The following is a 19,673-nucleotide window of genomic DNA, read 5'->3' on the forward strand; positions in this document are numbered from 1 at the left end:
TCTACTGTATTACCATGGGCATTATGACAAATAATCATAATATTGGGAAGGTGCCACCCTGATTTCACTGCAGCATTGAGTTGATGTTGAGAACTGTGCTTGGCCACTGCTTTTTTCTGGTTCTCAGTTCACAGATATGCTCAGAAAACAGCATGAAGCAAGTAAGGAATAACATTCTATATGTCACTTATTGTTGCTTCATGGATAGAGAAGGAATGCAAACTGAAAACAGCAAGACTTAAGAGAGGATAGTGTTTGGCCTTGATGGTGCTTATTTTAGTGTTACTAAACTAGATTGTTATTTTGTTATGAATTAGTATGGCAATTGGGGACTATGCAGTGGTGGGATTCAGCCAGTTCGCACCACTTCGGGAAAACCAGTTGTAAACTTTCTGAGCAGTTTGGTGAACTGGTTGTTGGAAGAATTCATTAGGGCAGAGAACTGGTTGTTAAATTATTTGAATCCCACCACTGGGACCATGGCTTTTTTAACCTTTTCAGTTCTTAATTCAGGTTGTAGAGGTGTTCATATGTTGGTTATTTTCTTTATGGAAAATAGTTTGGCATAAGATTTGTGATTTTTTTGTGATTTTATTAACATTTGTAGGCCGCCCTTTTCCCTGAGGGGACTCAGGGCGGCTCACATAAAATCAGGGAGGGGAAATACAACAATGACATAGACACATATAATAAAAGTAATAAGCAACATACATGTGCAGATCCCAGTAAAATGCCTGTGGTCTTCACTGGTGATAGTAATTTATGAGTTTTGTGTTACTTAAAATTTTGTATCCTATTTTTTTTGTTAGAAAACAACATGAAATAATCTGAAATTTAAGTTGCACTTTACATGGGGCTACCTTGGAAGCTACTATTGGTTTAGAATGCAGCAGTGCAGATAGTTCTGGAGGCTCCTTGGGTAGTACATGTAACACTGCACTGGTTGCCAGTTTTTCTTTTGGGTCCAATTCAAGATGATGATCATTACCTTTAAGTCACTTTATGGCATAGGCCAGTGATGGCTAACTTTTTTTGGATCGCATGCCAAAAGTGTGGGGAACACAGGGGGGGCGTGCGCGGACATGCCCTCACCCATAATGCTATGCGCACACCCCCACCCGCTTTTGGTGTGCTGTTTTTACCCTCCCCAGGCTCCTAAAAAAACTCTGGAGCCTGGGGAGGGCAAAAACAGCCTCCCCTGCCCCCCTGAAAGCTCCAGAAGGTGAAAAATGGCCCTACGGGCAAACTGGAAGTTCAGGAACGAGGACTTCCGGATTTCTTGTAGTACCATTTTTCGCCCTCCGGAGCCTTCAGGAGGCTTTCCTGAAAGCTCCAGAGGGCGAAAAATGGCCCTATGGGCAAACCGGAAGTCACCATTTCCGAACTTCCGGGTTGCCCATAGGGCCGTTTTTCACCCTCCGGAGCCTTCAGGGAAGCTGACCTCTTGCTACTGCCATCACTTATAATTAATGTAATTTAAATGTTTTTGTAAATATTGTATAATGTAGCAATGCTTTACTGTAATTTTATTTAATTGCAACACATGTATTATTTTCAGCTGCCAGTTTGTGGGGGCCATACAAAGACATTTGGCAAGCAGTGGTTAATGCTATATGGAAAAGGCAATCTGAAGCAATACATCTTCTTGACCAGATTTTAAAGAAACACAAAGCTGATTTTATATCACTCTTCAGAAATCCGGTAAACAAACTTTTATTTTATTAGCAGGTGTTTAAAAAAGAGTTGTGTTGGCATTATTCTTGTTCCTTAAAGTATGCTTTATATTTTACTTGAATTAAAACTTTAATGTTGTCAGAATGAAGTATTTTAATAATATTGCAGTGAAGGTAATATTTCTTCATAGACATTTACATCAGAAACTGATATTATATAAAGAGAAGGGATTTTTGGTAGTCTTTTGCCCAGTTCAGTCAAGTTAAATGGGAAGTGACAGATCACTTGAGAAAAAATAGATTAGTCCAATATCTAAAATAATGATTTCTATGCTAAGAAAAAAGCAAAATACTCCCCTGTAATTTAGAAGATGGGGCCTGTAGATATTGATATCCATCACCCATCATGATTTGCTTTTTACTAAGTTAGAGAAGGTTAGGTTACAAAAGTTAATCTTAGTTATGCCACATTCAGCATTCCCTGTTAATGACAAAAACTTTGGCCATTTTTGACACATTTTGGATAGTATGTTTAAGTGTGAGCAAAGATAGGTGTGTATTTTATGAAAGATGAGGTCCCATAGTACCTTGCAAAATAGTATGCAGTTATATATTGTCCATTAAATAAGGCATATGTGTTAGGTACACATAGTCAGGATACTTTATATACATGTTAACCAATAATCCATACTTCACAGAGCATGGTGATTGGAAACCTGAAAACAATCCAAAATTAAGTATACATTATTACAATATAGTACAGAGGTGTCAAACTCAAACTGTAGAACATTTTATCCATAAAGCAGTATGTTTTGTATTTCCTAATTTGCAGCTGTATTTTAGTTAAAAAAAATCAATTTATCTTTGAGAATAATTAAGCAGTTTTTAAAAATTATTTTGTAGCCGAAGAATGCCCAACAGCATGAAAAAGTTCAGAAAGCCAATACTGAGGGAGTTGCTATCCAAGGCCAACAGGGGACCCGATTGTTACCAGAACAGCTCATCAAAGAGGCCTTTATTCTGAGTGATCTTTTTGATATCGGAGAATTGGCAGCTGTTGAACTTCTCCTGGCTGGTAATGTGATGAGACCCAACTGTCACTTCTTTTATTTTCTGATTTTGTTCAGGATTCCTATAAGTGCAAAATGCTCAAACCTATCAAGCCTCTTGTTCCAGGTACTTTCCTAGGCTGAGATGCAGTGCTTGCTAGAAATAGTAGTTTTTTTCTGCAAAAGTAGTAATCTAATCCAGCAACCATGAATTAGAAAATTCCTCCTGAGCAAGAAACAGCTAATATCTCTTTTTTAATCCCCAGAGATATGTTTTAAAACTACTAGTATCTAATCATATGAAAGTACGTAATGTTTAATGCTTACACTTGTTTCAATAGAGCGTTTAAAATTGTGTCTTTTATTGCTTTTATTGTATGTACATTATGCATTTTCATATATGATTTTCAAATGTTGTAAACTTGGCCTGAGAATATGTTGTTTTCAAGGGCAGCATATAATTTTTTCAAATGAAAATAAATATATATGGGTTATATCATAATACTTAACTAAGTGTAGTTAAGTAATAACTACGTATCCAGAAGGAATTGTTGGTTGTATTTGACTCATTGTGCTAGTAAAATAAGCTAGGAAGGCTGAGAAGATCCTAGACTCTGCCTAAAAACTGTATGTTACTCCTTTTAGATTGAAAAATATTCCCATATAACGTTTTCCCCCAAGTTAGTTATTATTTATTTATTTATTTATTTAAAAAAAATATTGCCACCTATTGCTCATGGCGACTCAGAGTGGCTTACAGGAGACGAAAACACAATATAATATTAAAATCATGTGTTTTAATAACAATTTTAATTAATATGTTGCTTTGAAAAGTAGTCACTTATTGTTTGTGGGTCTAAGCCTTATCAAAAGCATTTATTTTTAGATTACTGAGAGAAACTTGAAAGTATACATATACCGTGTTTCAGTGGTGGGTTTCAAAAATTGTTCGAACCTACTCTGTGGGTGTGGCCTCCTTTGTGGGAGTGGCTTGCTGCCCATGTGACCGGATATGAAGATGCCGACGACACTTCTCAGAACCACCTTAAATCACCTCACACACAGCACTGGCATGCATAAGAATATGATGTAAACTTGTTTTTTAAAAGGCATCTTTGGTTTGCGTTAAAACAACTTCAACACATGCAATGTTCTGATTGCACCACAAACGCAGTAGTCATCCTTACCTTTCACAGAGGCACTGAGTTTTATAAATATGAGCATGATAGTGTAGAATAATCATATCCAAGAACCAGTGATGGGTTTCAAAAAATTTTGGAACCTCTTCTGTAGGTGTGGCCTGCTTTCCGGGTCCACTGGTGGAACCTTTTCTAACCGGTTCGGTAGATTTGACGAACCGGTTCTACCGAATAGGTGCGAACTGGTAGGAACCCACCTCTGCCGTGTTTCCCCGAAAATACGACGTGTCTCGAAACTAACGCCTTGCCACATTTTTCGCGTGGGCAAAAATATAAGCCCACCTCCAAAAATAAACCCTCTGGACAACCCCCCCCTCTGGCCAGGCAGAGCACCGCTCACCGACGTAGCAGTATCCCAAAGGTGCCAAGCCGCGGGAGCCGGGAAGGGGGGGGAAAGGCGCTCATGTTGCTTGGCGCCTTTGGGATACCGCTAGGTTGGGGAGTGGCGTTCTGCCTGGCCGGAGGGGGGAGTTGCCGGGTGGCTGCTCCCTTACAATCAGGCTCCCGAAGAGCCAGGCACAGCCTCAGGAGTAAAGCAGCCATGAGGTAACCATGCTAACGAGCAGCCGCCCAGCAAATCCCCTCTCCAGCCAAGCAGAGGGCCATTCACTGACCTGGGAGGGTATTACTAAGGAGCCAAGCCACGTGGTGCTCTGCCCCCCCCCCAGCTCCCGCGGCTTGGCACATTCGGGATACCCCCTAGATCAGTGCATGGAGCTCTGCCCGGCTGAAGAGGGGGGTTGCGTGAGCGCATGTTCCGCCCCCAGATTCATCAAGCCCTTGCGCAGCTCTCACAGGGCACCGCTGCTGGCCGCCGCCAGCCCCTGCCACCATGCTCCGAGCATAACTTCCAAACTCCAAAACTCGGGGCCGAGTCTTCCAGCATCGGCTGCTCTAGGAGTGCTCTCTATGGTGGGCCGGCTGCCGGACAGAGAGTCTTCCAGCAGCCGGCCCACCATAGAGAGCACTCCTAGAGCGGCCGATGCTGGAAGACTCGGTCCCGAGCTTTGGAGTTTTGAAGTTATGCTTGGAGTGTGGCGGCGGCCAGCAGCGGTGCCCTGGGAGAGCTGCGCAATGGCTTGGTGAGGCTGGGGGCGGAATAGGTGCTCGCGCAACCCCCTTCTCCAGTCGGGCAGAGTTCCATGCACTGACCTAGGGGGTATCCCGGATGTGCCAAGCCACAGGAGCTAGGAGGCAGGCAGAGCGCCAGGTGGCTTGGCCCTTAGTGATACCCTCTAGGTCAGTGAATGGCGCTCTGCCCGGCTGGAGAGGGGATTTGCCAGGCGGCTGCTCGTGAGCATGGTTACCTCATGGCTGCTTTGCCCCTGAGGCTGTGCCTGGCTCTTCGGGAGTCTGCTTGCAATGGAGCAGCCGCCCGGCAACCCCAAAACAATAAGCTCTCCCTGATAATAAGCCTAAGGCCACATTTCGTGGGGCAAAAGAAAATAAGACCCTGTCCTATTTTCGGAGAAACACGGTAGTGACTAGTGAAATAGAAAAAGGCTACTAACTATAGTGAAATAGTAGAAGTAGGATACAGGAATGTTTTACTTTGTAAGCTGCTACATGATCTATTACTGAGCTGTAATAGTATTGTGAAGTGCTTAGTTGTCACACTTTCAGTTTTGATGGAGAAATTGGTTGTTCTTTCTATTTTTTTTTTTCTGTAGGAATTGGAAAAAAATACCAAGATGTAGAGTCAGTTTATACATGACAGAGAAGAGGGCTGTCCCCTTAGTCACTTTTTTTAAAGAATATTAATAATGGGAACAAAATTGGAGAAGACTGAGTCAGAGGTGAACTTGAGCATTTTATTAAGGAATATTCCATATATTCTGCTCCCCTTCCCGATAATTTGAAACTGGGTAAAAGAAACAGAAAATTTAAAACATCAGAAGCTATGACCTCATATGTGACTGCAACTTTATTTTCCTTTTTAGGAGAACACCAGCAGCCTCGTTTCCCAGGTCTCACTAGGGGTTTAGTAGCTGTTCTCTTATACTGGGATGGAAAGCGATGCATTGCAAATTCATTGAGAACACTTATCCAGTCTCGACGAGGCAAGACATGGACACTGGAGCTCAGGTCTGTTTTCAGCAAAAAGATTGGAAAAACCTTAGACATTAGCAGCATATTTATTTTGGACTTGGATTTTCAAAGCCTGATTTTTGCAGTGGAAGGGAAAATTGCCTCTATTTCATATAGTATGCATACAGTATTACATAGTTATATAGTATATTATGTATTGTTTTGATCTTTTTGTTTTCCTCATAATAGTCTTTATTTTGACATCTCCATTTTGATTCTATAGCATCTAGTGCCGTGAAGTGTTGCCCTGTTAGCTGGCCAGTGCGCATGCGTGTGCTGGCCAGCTGACTTTGGCCTTCTTTTGAGACCGTTTTTTGCCCTCCGGAGGCTTCCCTGAAGCCTCCAAAGCACAAAAAACCGGCCCTACGGGCAAACCGGAAGTTTGGGAACAGACTTCTGGTTTGCTCGTAGGACCGGTTTTCGACCTCCGGAGCCTTCAGGAGGCTCCGGAGTTTGAAAAATGGCCCTATGGACAAACCGGAAGTCACTTCTGGTTTGCTTGTAGAGCTGGTTTTTGCCCTCTGGAGCCCTCAGGGAAGCCTTCTGAAGACCAATGAAGGTTCTGGAGGGCGAAAAACGGACCTACGAGGAACCCCGAAGTTCAGGAATGGTGACTTCCGGGTTCCCTGTAGGTCTATTTGTCACCCTCCGGAGGCTTTAGGGAAGCTCCTGAGGCCTTCAGAAGGCATGGGGGGCGGCGGCGGGGGAGGCTGTTTTCACCCTCTGGAAAGCCACTGGAGCCAGGGATGGGCGAAAAAACTGCACCAAAAGTGGGGGTAGTGGTATAGTATTTGTTGCTGATTGCGCGCATACACACGCTGGGGGTGGTGGTCGTGCATAGCATTATGGGTGTGACAAACCAGCGCACAACCTCCCTGTGCTTCCCCCGCTTTTGGCACGGCAGCCAAAAAAGGTTTGCCATCACTGATCTAGTGATACATGCATGAGGCTGAGGAGTTAAAAAAAACCTGAGGTAGTACAGCAGTTTACATAATTTTTAAACTATAAGTGAAGGATACCCAGTTTGAATATTTTCCCATGGTTAAATGGTGACTTGCATGGTGCTGTAGAGTACATGATTCTGCCTTTGCATCTGTGATACAATTTGTTACGTTGCCATCTTGCTTCTATCTCAAGACATAATTCCAACTTTTATCACTTAAAAAGATATGCGTCTTCTCTTGAAAGCCTAATATTGTTGGTATAACTTAATTTCTAATGTTCTACAGTACTGAGGAACATTCAGCAGCATGCCAAAATAAAGTTATTTATGACACTACTATCTTTTTCAATTGCAGTCCTGAGTTGGTGTCTATAACAACACAGTTTACAGATGAATTGATGGAGCAGGGTTTAACTCATAAAATTCTGACTTTGGTATCTCAAATTGATGTGAACACTGAATTTGAAAAATTACAGAAAGAGCGAGGCCTGGGTAGTGAGAAGCATCGCAAAGAGGTAATTAATTTTAAAATATAATACTTTTAATATCAGAATACAATTAAGAAAAGCAGCATTCATTTCAAAATCATTTTTTAAAAATTTCATGCAGGTAACCACATTAACATAAATCCAAGTTACATGTAAACAGAAAAAGATACAAATTAAAAATTAAAACAAATTAAAAAAAGATCTCTGTGTACAAAGAGATGGCTACTATACATGTGAAAATTTATCATAATAAAGAGTTTACTAAATTATAGCCTATTCCTATTAAGGTAAATCAAATAATGCAATCAAATTTGATAAAATTGTGGTTCCTGCTTCTGAAGTCTCATTAATTTAATTTTAACATTTAATGTTTGTATCTCTGTTTCTATGATGCTGGCATATAAATTTAATGGCATATAAATTTAATAAGCAAATGTTGGGTTTTTTTTCCTAATGTGGCAGTTGAAAAGGCCTTTCTAATTCACAATTGTTACGTTATCTAGAATTTTCCAATATCGCACAATGATTGTTCTGCTAAAATGAAATAGATAACAGTAATCAGTTCTTTATTTTTAAAGTACTTATTATTTGGTCCTGTAAATAAATGCAAGAAGCCTAACTCTGGAGAGCATTCAGTTCTTTGTTTAGTGATACTCATCTCTCCGAAAAAATATTACCCAAAAGGGTATAATTTTATCACGGTTTTTTTTGACAACGTCTCCAGTATTTGGAAGAATAATTTATATACAGTGTGTGTGTGTGTGTGTGTGTGTGTGTGTGTGCGTACATACACATGCATACATAACACCCCCCACCCCTCATATATATGGTGAGTGACACTGTGTATTAAAATGTGTTAAGTGTTTTAAATATACACAGTAGATGCAACCCATATATGGAATACTAAATTGCAGATTAGTGTTACACGTGTGAACTTGAATTCTCATACTTCAGTCCCATTGTTATTCCATTAAGACAAAATGTCATACTGCTTTCAATTCCTTACGATTTTTGCCATGCAATTTATTGAAAGTGTCACGGAAATGGTTTATCGTTGCTTTCTTCCATTTCCCACCAGTAGCCCTGCAATACCTAGGCAGTTCCCTTAATTTTAGTCAGAGCCTGTTTTGCTTAGCCTCAGAGATCAGCCTAAATCATAACAATTGTGGCTTAGCAGTGAACTGGTCTCTTGCTGATCCTGTTGCTCCTTCCGCTGCTATTATGTGTCAAATGTGTCAAATTCAATATTTTATTTTGAACTAGGTTGCTGATCTTATCAAGGAATGTCGGCAGGCTTTGGCTGAAAGCTTGTTTGTTTGGACTTGCCAGTCATCACTAAGCCGTGATGATATTTTAATCCTGCTTAGTTATTTGGAGAAAGTAACTGTAGAAGCTGATGGATCATTGGACAGAGTAAACTTGGCACTACTTTTGGCTGTTCTGTATTGTTTTGATGTCAGCTTTCTAGAACAGATAACTGAAGATCGAGACGGTAATATTTTCCATTTTAATTCGTATTGAAAGATGTGCCATTCATATGTCTATATATATATATATATATATATATATATATATATATATATATATATATATATATATATATATATATATATATATACATACATACACACACACACACACACACACATATACATATACATACATACGTACATACATACATATATATATACACACACACACTAATAAATAAAATATTAATTGCTTACATTAGCTGTTATATTCCTATGAGTCTATGGTAGGCTTTTAAAAAAAGGATAGTTTCTCAGATATGAGAAGAATGTTCAGCAACTTTTGCATACTGAAATGATTACTTCCTAACAAGACTAGGACAGGCTATATCGAGTTTAATGAGATATAAGACATGGATTATAAATTTTTCAGCAAATTTTCATTTAGAATAAGCGTATCTAATAAGATTAGGTTGCTAACATTTTTAGATTTTTTTTTACCTAGCAGCCTTTTCATGATTTAGCAAGAAGATGGTTCTTTTCATGGACAATGGAATAGATTACAGCTGTTATATAACCATTTCTTGAATCTTTATCAGGCCAAGAACTCACTATTACGCTAGATGAAAAATAAAAAGTAGGAACTGACCTTTCTACCTTGTAGATAGAAACTTGTTGTTTATAAATTAGATGGTAGAGTAAATAATTGTAGTATTAAGTAGAGTATCTTTACTGTATAGTTTTTTGAATTGGACAAAACACATGGCTGTTTAGGAGTCTGGATTTGTGGGAATTAGATGGCAGTTAAGGGGATTTTCTATTCCTGTGTTTACTTCCCACTTGTAATATTAGTAGTCATTGACTTACAACAGTTCATTTAGTCACCATTTAAAGTTACAATGGTACTGAACAAAGTGACTTATGACTGTTTTTCACATTTACAACCATTTCAGCACTTCCATGGTCACGTGGTCAAAATTCAGATGCTTGGCATCTGACTCACATTTAAGACAGTTGCAGTGTCCCAGGGTCATGTGATCATCTTTTGTAACATTCTGACCAGCATAGTCAATGGGAACGCCAAATTCATTCGTTTAACATCCAAGTTACTAACTTAACAACTGCAGTAATTCACTTAACAGGTTTGGCAAGAAAGGTTGTAAAATGAGGCAAACTCACTTAACAAATGTCTCATTTAACAACAGAATCTTTGGGCTCAATTGTGGTCATAAGTAAAAAAAACTACCTGTACTCTGAATTCCATTATTTGGGGTAAAGTTTAAGAATGTCATTACTTCTACCAGAAAAATCTTAGCTTAAATAACACAAAATCAATAGGGAAGATGGGGGATGCTTTTGATTTTTATTACATACGTATAAAGTCTTCTGAAAAATAAACATAATCTAAACTGGAAGAATTTATGATCAAATGTTTCATTAGCCAATTAACTTTACAGCGAACTCTTTTTTGGCAGAGAACTGCACTCTAAATTTCAAAGAAGTATAATACTAAATAAGAGCAATGCATTTATTCGTAGAACTCCATTTGTGTTAAAATAGAAATCAAGTGTACATTTTATTTTATCTCTGAATTTAACTTTTTATTGGTTGTGCTTCTATACCACATTAAGCCATAATGTGATTTCCATGCTTAAACCCAGTCATGGTGCACATTGAACATTATGTATCCATGATCTAATATGGTATAAAATTATACAAATTAAGGTTTTTTTCAATGGAATTGGACCATTTCATTGATAGATACTTTTTATTATTACTCTAGAACTGATGCGCCAGTTGCCGCTACTAACTGAGAGACAGTATATAGCAGCAATCCATACACGCCTTCAGGAATCTCGGCCTTGGAAACTACCAGGACTTCAAGCTACTGTTAGGTTAGCTTGGGCGCTAACTTTGCGTGGAATTTCACACATCTCTGATGTGACAGGTAAATTTGATTAAAAGTGGTATTTAGTCAAGGAACCTTCATTTCAATGAAGGAAGCAAATCTTCAAACATTCCACTGATTAAAATGGCAGCGCTAACTGATATTTCCTATGAAGTATGGATGTGCTGTGACATTGCTTCTTCTGTTCTTTCTTTGCAGCATTTGCGGAATTCACTGAAGCTGATGAAGCAATGGCAGAATTAGCAATTGCAGACAATGTTTTTCTATTCCTCACTGAATCTGTAGTGAGAGCAGAAAACTTTTATCAGGAAGAATTTTACATCCGTAGAATCCACAACCTTATCACAGATTTCCTTACCCTGATGCCAATGAAAGTAAGTTTCATGGGGAGGGAGCTAAGTTACATTTATCTTGAATATAAATAGATCAAATATTTCAGGGTATTTTCTTTACACAGACTTGAAAAAAGCATGTCTAGTGTTTTAGGAAAGATTTTAAACAAAAAAAATATGATTTAAAAATAGAGACATATCCTTCAAACAATATTCAGACATAATTTATCTGTTAGCTGACTATTCATCTAAATATAGGCTTAATTTAAAAAATATCTATAATGATTATATTGAAGATATCTTTCCCAAATATATTAAAATACTTTAAATATTTTTCTTCATGTCTATTTCTTATATAACTAGTCAGAATTTAAAGTTCTTTGGAATAAGTCAAATTGTTAATTTTATTAATCTATAGTTATAAATAGTCCTCATTTAATTACCTGTTCATTGACTCTTTACAACATTCCTTTTGCAATCACTGGAATGTCTTCAATGGAACATACTTGGAACACCCATTTTCACACTGATTTAGGTGACCCTGAGGGCACAGATAAACTCCCAAGTGGCCTCAATGACTCTCAAAGAGAGTGCTAATAACCAGATGATTGCAAGGAATATAAATCCTTCCATTCCCCACCCTCAGTCAGAACTGAAGAAGCTTCTTGGATGAGAATCAAAACATCTTCAAGGAAAAAATAAGATAGTCCACTTGCCTTTTGAAAAAGCTCCTTTGGGACAATTAATCTTTTGGATTATACAGTAGTGGCCAAAATTCTGAAAACCTTTTGGTAGAAGTGTACAGTGTTAGAATATTCATGAATGGGAGAGACATGGGAACAATGTCAGCCAATGAATAGGCATAGCAACTAAGTCAGCCAGTGGGAGCTTAAGCAGATCTGAGTCTGTGCAGAGAATTGAAACAGAAACTTAAGCAGTCTGCTGCTCTGAGAAGTAAACAAGCAGTCTGTCTGGGCTTGTCTGCTGAAATGAAACTAACTGCTTATGTTTGCCTTTTCCCTTATGTTTACTTGGAAGAACCACCTGTTGATATTGTATATTTATTCATCTATTCTTATGTATATAAAGAAGTAAATGAATCCAGCTGAATCTGTTATCTGTGTGTGCTTTCTGGATTTAATTTTTGCAACAAACTCTGACATACAGTATTTTTGAGGTTTGATGGCTAATAACACCACTTTTTTGGAGTAATACCATAAAATATATATCAATAGAAAGATAATTTAATCAAGAATTTAATGCAATAACTTTTATGATGGATTTGCTATTAGAATAGCAGTTACAAAGAAGAAAAGTGAAGCATGTAGAAAAAAATGAGATGTACAAATTTTTTTTTATTTTTTAAATGAACACAGACAAAAACGAAAAACACAAAACCATCTTCCATTACAAATTGTAGAAAGTTTGATGGTTGGTTACAAAACTTCCATGTGTCCTTCCACAGTAATAGCCTATAATTCATATCGAATCACATATTTTTAAATCAAGTATGCAGTATTTATTTACATTGCTTTCATCATACCTCAGCCTTCATTTGACTAATTGTTTTTACATCCTTTTATATGAAATATTCCAATTTAAAGCAAAACCACATAATGGCATTCCATTAACTCCCCCCAACATCCTACAATAAAATTGCATCTTTATAACATGTTCTAAATAAAAAAATTGATTATGTTTAATTTCTAAACTTCCTTTCATAGTCTCCATTTGCAATTTATATAGAATTTCCTCTTGCCAAACCAATACATATATATGCATTATTATCATTATCAATTTATTTAACTACAACCATTATCACTTCATTTTATGCATAATACTCTAAATTTAACTAAATTTTACTTAATTTTTATTATCAGCTTTCATTACATCAACCTGTGTCTTTCCAGTAATAGTGCAGTCTTATGTCTTTTTCCATTTGTAGCATTAGCATTCTGATTAACATCTTGGTAAGTCTTATATAGGCTTCTCTTCGCAAGTTATTGTTTATTTCATTTCTTACGTAAACTCAAAACCCTCCATTTGCTTCTTCAATCATCTTATCTTTAGTTATCACTCGTGCTTCTGATAAATTTTCTACATTTTTCACATGTAGAATAATGTCAAAAGTTTTGTCTTGCCTTTAACATATCGGGTATGTTAAATGTCCATATATTAATGTGATTTTTACATACTGACAAATATGAGTCTCTTTAAAGGGCTCTCGATAAGTGTTAAAGGCTATTGTTCTTAAGGCTCAATATTATTTCTGGGTTGGGATACTAATTGTAGGGACCCAGTGATTGAATCAAAATGATGGACTCAGACATGCCTTAAGCTAATCAAGCAGGATAGTTCTCATGTTTAGTAAAAAAAATACTCTTTCCTTTTGTTCATTTACTCCTCCAAGTTTAAAATGCTAATGGTGGTAAATCATACAGATTTTTCTTTTTCTTTCTTTTATTTACTTGACCAATTGTATAGGTGAAACAACTGAGAAACCGTGCTGATGAAGATGCCCGTATGATTCATATGAGTATACAGATGGGTAATGAACCACCTTTATCTGTTAGAAGAGATTTAGAACATCTGATGCTTTTAGTAAGTTAATGTTCTTATTTTGAATAGTACTTGTTCTTTTAAAATAAACACAGCAAATGTTTATGTTAAAATGTATTTAAATTTTTATTTTTAATTACATATATGGGCATTTATATAAATCACTTTTTTATTAACCTAATTTCCTCAGGGCGCAACATTTTAAAAATAAAGAAAACAACAGAAATAGGTCTTGTAACTAAACCATGTTTTTTAATTTCTTTCTGGAAAGATTGGTCTACCCTCTCACCTAGAATTTAAGCCTCAGAGCAGACAAAATTCCTGATTTCTTTGCTCTTCAATAAGCAAATCTGTACATATAGTGACTTCCATTTTTTGCCATGAAATAGCTTATGTAGCTGTGTCTATGAAGTTCTGCTATAAACAAGTTCATGAATGTGGGCTTGAGGGTCTACAGCAGCATTTCTCAATTTCAGCACTTTTAAGATCTATAGATTTCAGCTCCCAATAGTGGTTTGTAGTTTTTATTTTTACTATAATCTTTAATAAATTTATTGTAAAAAATGTTTGAGAAACACTACTGTAGAGATTTATTGCTGCGCTTGGTGTGAAGTCTAATATGCTTTCCACTCCTATCATTACTTTAGGGAAGAAGAAACTGTTTTATGAACAGCAAAGGGCTTGTTTTTCTTGCTATATATAGATTAATTTCTTTGGAAGCAAGTAACATAAGAGGGCTTAATCTCCCCCAAATCTTGCCAAAAGAATGGCAATGGAAGGGAACTATGTTTCTCGCTTTCTGTTGCATGCTTTTATTTAGTTTCTCTCGTTATTCTTCTCTTTCCTGCCTTTTTTGGTATTGACCTTTAGAATATCTGAATGTAAGTTTATATAGTGTATAAGTTGGGTTAAGCAAATAATAATTTACCTTTATCATAATTACTCAATAAAATCTGAAAAGATTCCACAGATTATTAATGATATACCTTTGTCATAATTGCTCTGAAAAGCAATTTCTAAAAAGATTCATAGATTTTAAAAGAGCATATAACTTAAATTTAAATGATCATGTATAGGAATTATGTTAAATACCTTGGTGTGGTCATGTGACATCATGCTTTATAATTGCATTGTTTAGTGACAAATTCCAATCCTAATTGCTGTTGTTAACTAAGGACTATGTACATTTGTGGAAATACATATTTTTTTATTTTTTTTTCTTCCTTTAAAGATTGCTGAGTTATACAAGAAAGATCCCTTTAATCTGGAATTTGCTCTGGAATATTGGTGTCCTTCAGACTCTCTGCAGAGCTCCACTATCATAGGATCATATCTTGGTATAGCCCATCAAAGACCACCTCAGCGTCAGGTTATAAAAATGATTTCTTTCTTTGGAATGCCTGTGATTTGAAATGCCTTCGTTTAATTTAGATTTAATTTTTTTTTAAAACATCTTTGTTAACTGTGTCCACTATTAAAGGAAGAGCCCTGTTGAGAAGAAGTTATTGCACACCACTTCCTTTTATTGAAATTAGAGTGGATTGCTAACCCCCCTTTCCCACTCCCTCTCTAAATACTAGTCTCTATGTTTCAGGATTTGCTTAAAGTGTAGTTATAAAGATTACCTAAAATACTGCATAAATACTATGTAGTTTTAGTTTTGCTTACTGTTTCAAAAATTAAAATACAACCCAATCTCCAAACTAAATCCAGACACTTTTTGAGTTTGAGAGAGATAAATGCATACTTAGTACTGTGTTTTCCCGAAATTACGATACGTCCTGATAATAAGGACATGCCATATTTTTCCTGTGGACAAAAATATACACCCTCCCCCAATAATAAGCCCCCTGGACAACCCCTCCCTCCAGCCAGGCAGAGCTCCACTCACAAACCTAGCGATATCCCAAAGACGCAAAGACACAGGAGCCGGAGGGAGGGAGGGCAAAGGTGCTCACATTGCTTGAAGCCTTTGGGATACTGCTAGGTTGGTGGGTGGCGCTGTGACCAGCTGGAGCGGGGGGGGGGTTGCTAGGCAGCTGTTCTCATGAGCAGCCGCCCAGCAATGCCCCTTTCCAGCCGGGCAGAGTGCCACTCACTGACCCAGTAATATCCCAAAGGCGCTAAGCCGCGTGGTGCTCTGCCTGGCTGGAAAGAAAAGTTGTGTGAGCACTTGTTCTGCCTCCAGCTCACGTGCCTACCAGCATCACCAGACCCGGCTTTCCCTGCAGGGCCGGGCCAGGGAGCTGCCGCCACCGTGGCCCCACTGCTGCTGCCTCAGCCCTGCTGCCACCCCCGCCACGATGCTCCGAGCATAACCAGCTTCCAAACTCCGGAGATCCGCTGCCGAGTCTTCCAGCAGCAGCCACTCTGGGACTACGTTCTATGGTTGTGGACTGGCTGCGGGAAGCAGCGGCAGTGGAGCCAGCATTGCCCTGGCCCTGCCCTGCAGGGAGAGCTGGGTATGGTGAGGCTGGGAGGCACACGAGCTGGAGACAGAACAAGTGCTCGCGCAACCTCTCTTTCCAGCTGGGCAGAGCGCCACGCTGCTTAGTGCCTTTGAGATATTACTGGGTCGGTGAGTGGTACTCTGCCCAGCTGGAAAGGGGCATTGCCGGGCGGCTGCTCATGAGCGTGGTCACCTCATGGCGGCTTTGTTGCGCTGCTGCAACAGTTTGCCCCTGAGGCTGTGCCCGGCTCTTCGGGCGCCCGCTCACAAAAGAACAGCCACCCAGCAACCCCAAACCAATAAGCCCCCCTCCGGTAATAAGGCCCAAGCAAAATTTGGGGTGGTCAAAAGAAAATAAGACACTGTCTTATTTTCGGGGAAACACGGTATAATCAACTGTATAGTAATCAAAAATATTCAGTGGAAGAACCATCATTTAAACCTCTGCTGGGTAGCACATGACCTGGTGTAGAGTATATGTGGGTGAATGGAGAGAATACTAGAATTGTATATTTATTATTATGTAGTACACTCCTGTCTATCACTTTTCACGAGTTTTTGAGGGAAACTTGAACGTTTTGGATGCTGTAGATCCGTTTCTGCTACACCATTCACTTATTGACATATTATTTATATTCCCATCCCTGCCCCATTTTTGAGGCACTGACGAAGTTTCTCTTGCATTCTATAGCAGGGGTGTCAAACTCGATTTTCACTTAGCTCGATGTCACTCCTGTCAGGGGCGCCTGAAGTGGCCCAAGTGCTCTGCCAACCAAAACAGGCTCTTGAGCTCTGTTTTCGACTGCCACAGCCTCCTGCAACCCTCTGCCAGTGAAAATGAAGCTTCGTTTTCGCTGGCAGAGGGTTGCAGGAGACCATGGCAACTGAAAATGGAGCTCGGGAGCCCGTTTTTGCTGGCAGAAGCACTGCGGAGTGGTCCTTCACTGTTTCCAGGGTGGCCCCGAGGGCCAGATCTAAGTACTCCATGGGCCGGATCCAGCCTTGAGTTTGACAGCCCAGTTCTACAGCATTTCTTCCACTTGATCCTGGAGATGCATCCCAAGAATTACCAGAGGGAAACAGCGACTGTGAAATGGTAGACTGTACTATCCACTAGTTCCTGGAGCTTTTTTCTGAAAACCATAGGATTGCAAGCTCCCCCACCCACCCACCCATTGAAATCTGTCATGGTTAATATTGCCATTAGGCACATTGCAGTTAGTTCTAATAAACATAAATATGTAAAAAATTGATTGCTGTTATTTAAGCAGATTGTGTATACATTCGTTTAACAATAATTCAATTTTACATTGGTGCTGGAAAAATATGATCAGTCCTCACAAATTTGCTGCGGGTGCTTGACAACCAGCTTGTATTTATGACAGTTGCAGTATCCTAGGGTCATGTGATTGCCATTTGCAACTTTCACAGGAGGCTTCCAACGAGGAGAATCAATGGGGTGGGGGGAGCTGATTGGTTTACGGGTTTGATTCAGTTAATAACCACAGTAATTTGCTTAATGGACGTGGCAAAAAGTCTTAAAATTAGAGGTGGTTCATTTAACAACTGCATCACTTGGAAACGAAAAAGTTGGTCCAATTGTGGTCATTAGTTAAGGACTATGTGTATGTTGCTAACCACAGATATTTGAAAACAAATGTCAAGGTTTTGTTTGAGTAGGTATTCCTACTTAGATGAATCTTTGTTTATATTGCAGGTTGTTTTATCAAAATTCGTTAGACAAATGGGAGACCTGCTTCCTTCCACAATTTATATTCCTTATCTAAAAATGCTCCAGGGATTGGCCAATGGACCCCGGTGTTCTCATTACTGCTTTACTTTGCTAAAGGGTAATGGTAGTACTCATGGTAAGAAATATAGCACCACATAGGCTGAATATTTTGATGTTTTATTTCCATTCACTGTACATACACATAAACATAATCCTAAGTACAATGTCTTCAGGGAAGTAATTGTACACTTAGATTGAAGCTTTTCATGTTTATAGGTAGTCCTCAACAACAGTTCATTTGGCACTGAAAAAAACTGACATGACCATTTTTCACAGTTACAACTTTTGCAGCATCCCCATGATCATTTGATCAAAATTCAGATGTAACTCATTCATTTTTATGACAGTTGCTGTGTCCCATGTGATCACTTTTTACGACTTTTTGACAAGCATTCACTTATCAACAGGGTTACTAATTTAACAACTACAGTGATTCACTTAACAAGTGTGGTAAGAAAGGTCGTAAAATAAGGCAAAACTCACTTAACTTTGCTTAGCAACAGAAACTTTCGTAAGTCGGGAGCTACCTGTATTACCGTATTTTTCGGAGTATAAGACACACCTTTTTCCCTCAAAAAAGAGGCTGAAAATCTGGGTGCGTCATACACCAGCGGTTCTCAACCTGTGGGTTGCGACCCCTTTGGAGGTCAAACGACCCTTTCACAGGGGTCGCCTAAGACCATCCACCTCCATATCCTGAAGCGGCAGGTGCATGAATAACGCCGGGTGGTGAAGCAGCCTCCTCCCAGCTCCGGGCACAACCCAGACACCGCACCACCTGGTCTCCACGCCAGGGAAAGCCAAAGTGCTGAAGGGGGAGACGGGTTCTTCTGAGTGGTGGATCAGCCTCAGCTCCGATGAATGTCCGAAGCGAGTGTGATTGGTGGTGCTGCTTCAGCCCAGCCGACTGCACAGGGACTTGAAGGCACCCGGAAAGCAGGAGACCAGCGGGACAGTCAGGCCACCCGCTTCAACTGGGATTCAAGCCCCCTTGGGCCTGGACGCTGCCTTTGCCACCCCCGCTGCTGGTCCTGTCCTGCGGGCTAAACTGAGTTGGAGGCTTTTTGGCTGGCAGGAGAGGTCGGAGGGGAGGACAGGCCCCGCCCACCCATTCCTTCCGTCCTGAGGAATTCCATTCGGGATGGAAGCACAGTTCGATGTAGCTTAAGCCTCCGTTTAAAATTCAATTTAAAGGGCAACTTCTTAATCTGTGTTAAATCAATTGCTCGCACGAATTAACCACTACCCACCCACACGCCTGGTTGTAACGATTCAAAAGAAAGAAAGAAAGAAAGAAAGAAAGAAAGAAAGAAAGAAAGAAAGAAAGAAAGAAAGAAAGAAAGAAAGAAAGAAAGAAAGAAAGAAAGAAAAGAGAGGGAGGAATGGAAAGAAAGAAAGAAGAAAAGGGAGGAATGAAAAGAAAAGAAAAAAAGAAAGAAATAGAAAAAAGGGAAGGAGGGAGGGAGGAATGGAAGGAAAGAATGAAAGAAAAGGGAAGGAGGGGGAATGGATAGAAAGAAAGAAGAAAAGGGAGGGAGGAATGGAAAGAAAAAGAGAAGAAAAGGGAGGGAGGAATGGAAAGAAAGAAAGAAAGAAAAAGAAAACGGTGGGTGGGGGAACGGAATGTAAAAAAAGTAAACTTAATAAAGTGAAACTCATCTAAACCACGAACTACTGCTGGAGGCAGGCAGGGAGGTCGTTTTATCCTGGAAAATCCCAACTT

The 19,673-nt window shown here is 39.2% G+C and overlaps 1 protein-coding gene across 1 annotated transcript in view; it reads left to right on the forward strand.

Moving 5' to 3' along the window:
• NUP205 (nucleoporin 205) overlaps positions 1-19,673 on the forward strand; it is a 52,805-nt gene that overhangs the window by 1,591 nt on the left and 31,541 nt on the right. The window contains exons 2-11 of the mRNA XM_087723299.1: positions 1,559-1,701; positions 2,577-2,748; positions 5,862-6,006; positions 7,308-7,467; positions 8,704-8,932; positions 10,693-10,857; positions 11,017-11,192; positions 13,635-13,751; positions 14,941-15,078; positions 17,876-18,026. Coding sequence (XP_087579425.1) covers positions 1,559-1,701; positions 2,577-2,748; positions 5,862-6,006; positions 7,308-7,467; positions 8,704-8,932; positions 10,693-10,857; positions 11,017-11,192; positions 13,635-13,751; positions 14,941-15,078; positions 17,876-18,026 — 1,596 coding nt within the window. The remainder of the gene's footprint in view (positions 1-1,558; positions 1,702-2,576; positions 2,749-5,861; positions 6,007-7,307; positions 7,468-8,703; positions 8,933-10,692; positions 10,858-11,016; positions 11,193-13,634; positions 13,752-14,940; positions 15,079-17,875; positions 18,027-19,673) is intronic.

The sequence above is a fragment of the Thamnophis sirtalis genome, unplaced genomic scaffold (genome assembly GCF_051295495.1).
Source record: "Thamnophis sirtalis isolate CommonGarterSnake01/CBP01778 unplaced genomic scaffold, rThaSir2_p1.2 scaffold_9, whole genome shotgun sequence".
Lineage (NCBI taxonomy): Eukaryota > Metazoa > Chordata > Lepidosauria > Squamata > Natricidae > Thamnophis > Thamnophis sirtalis.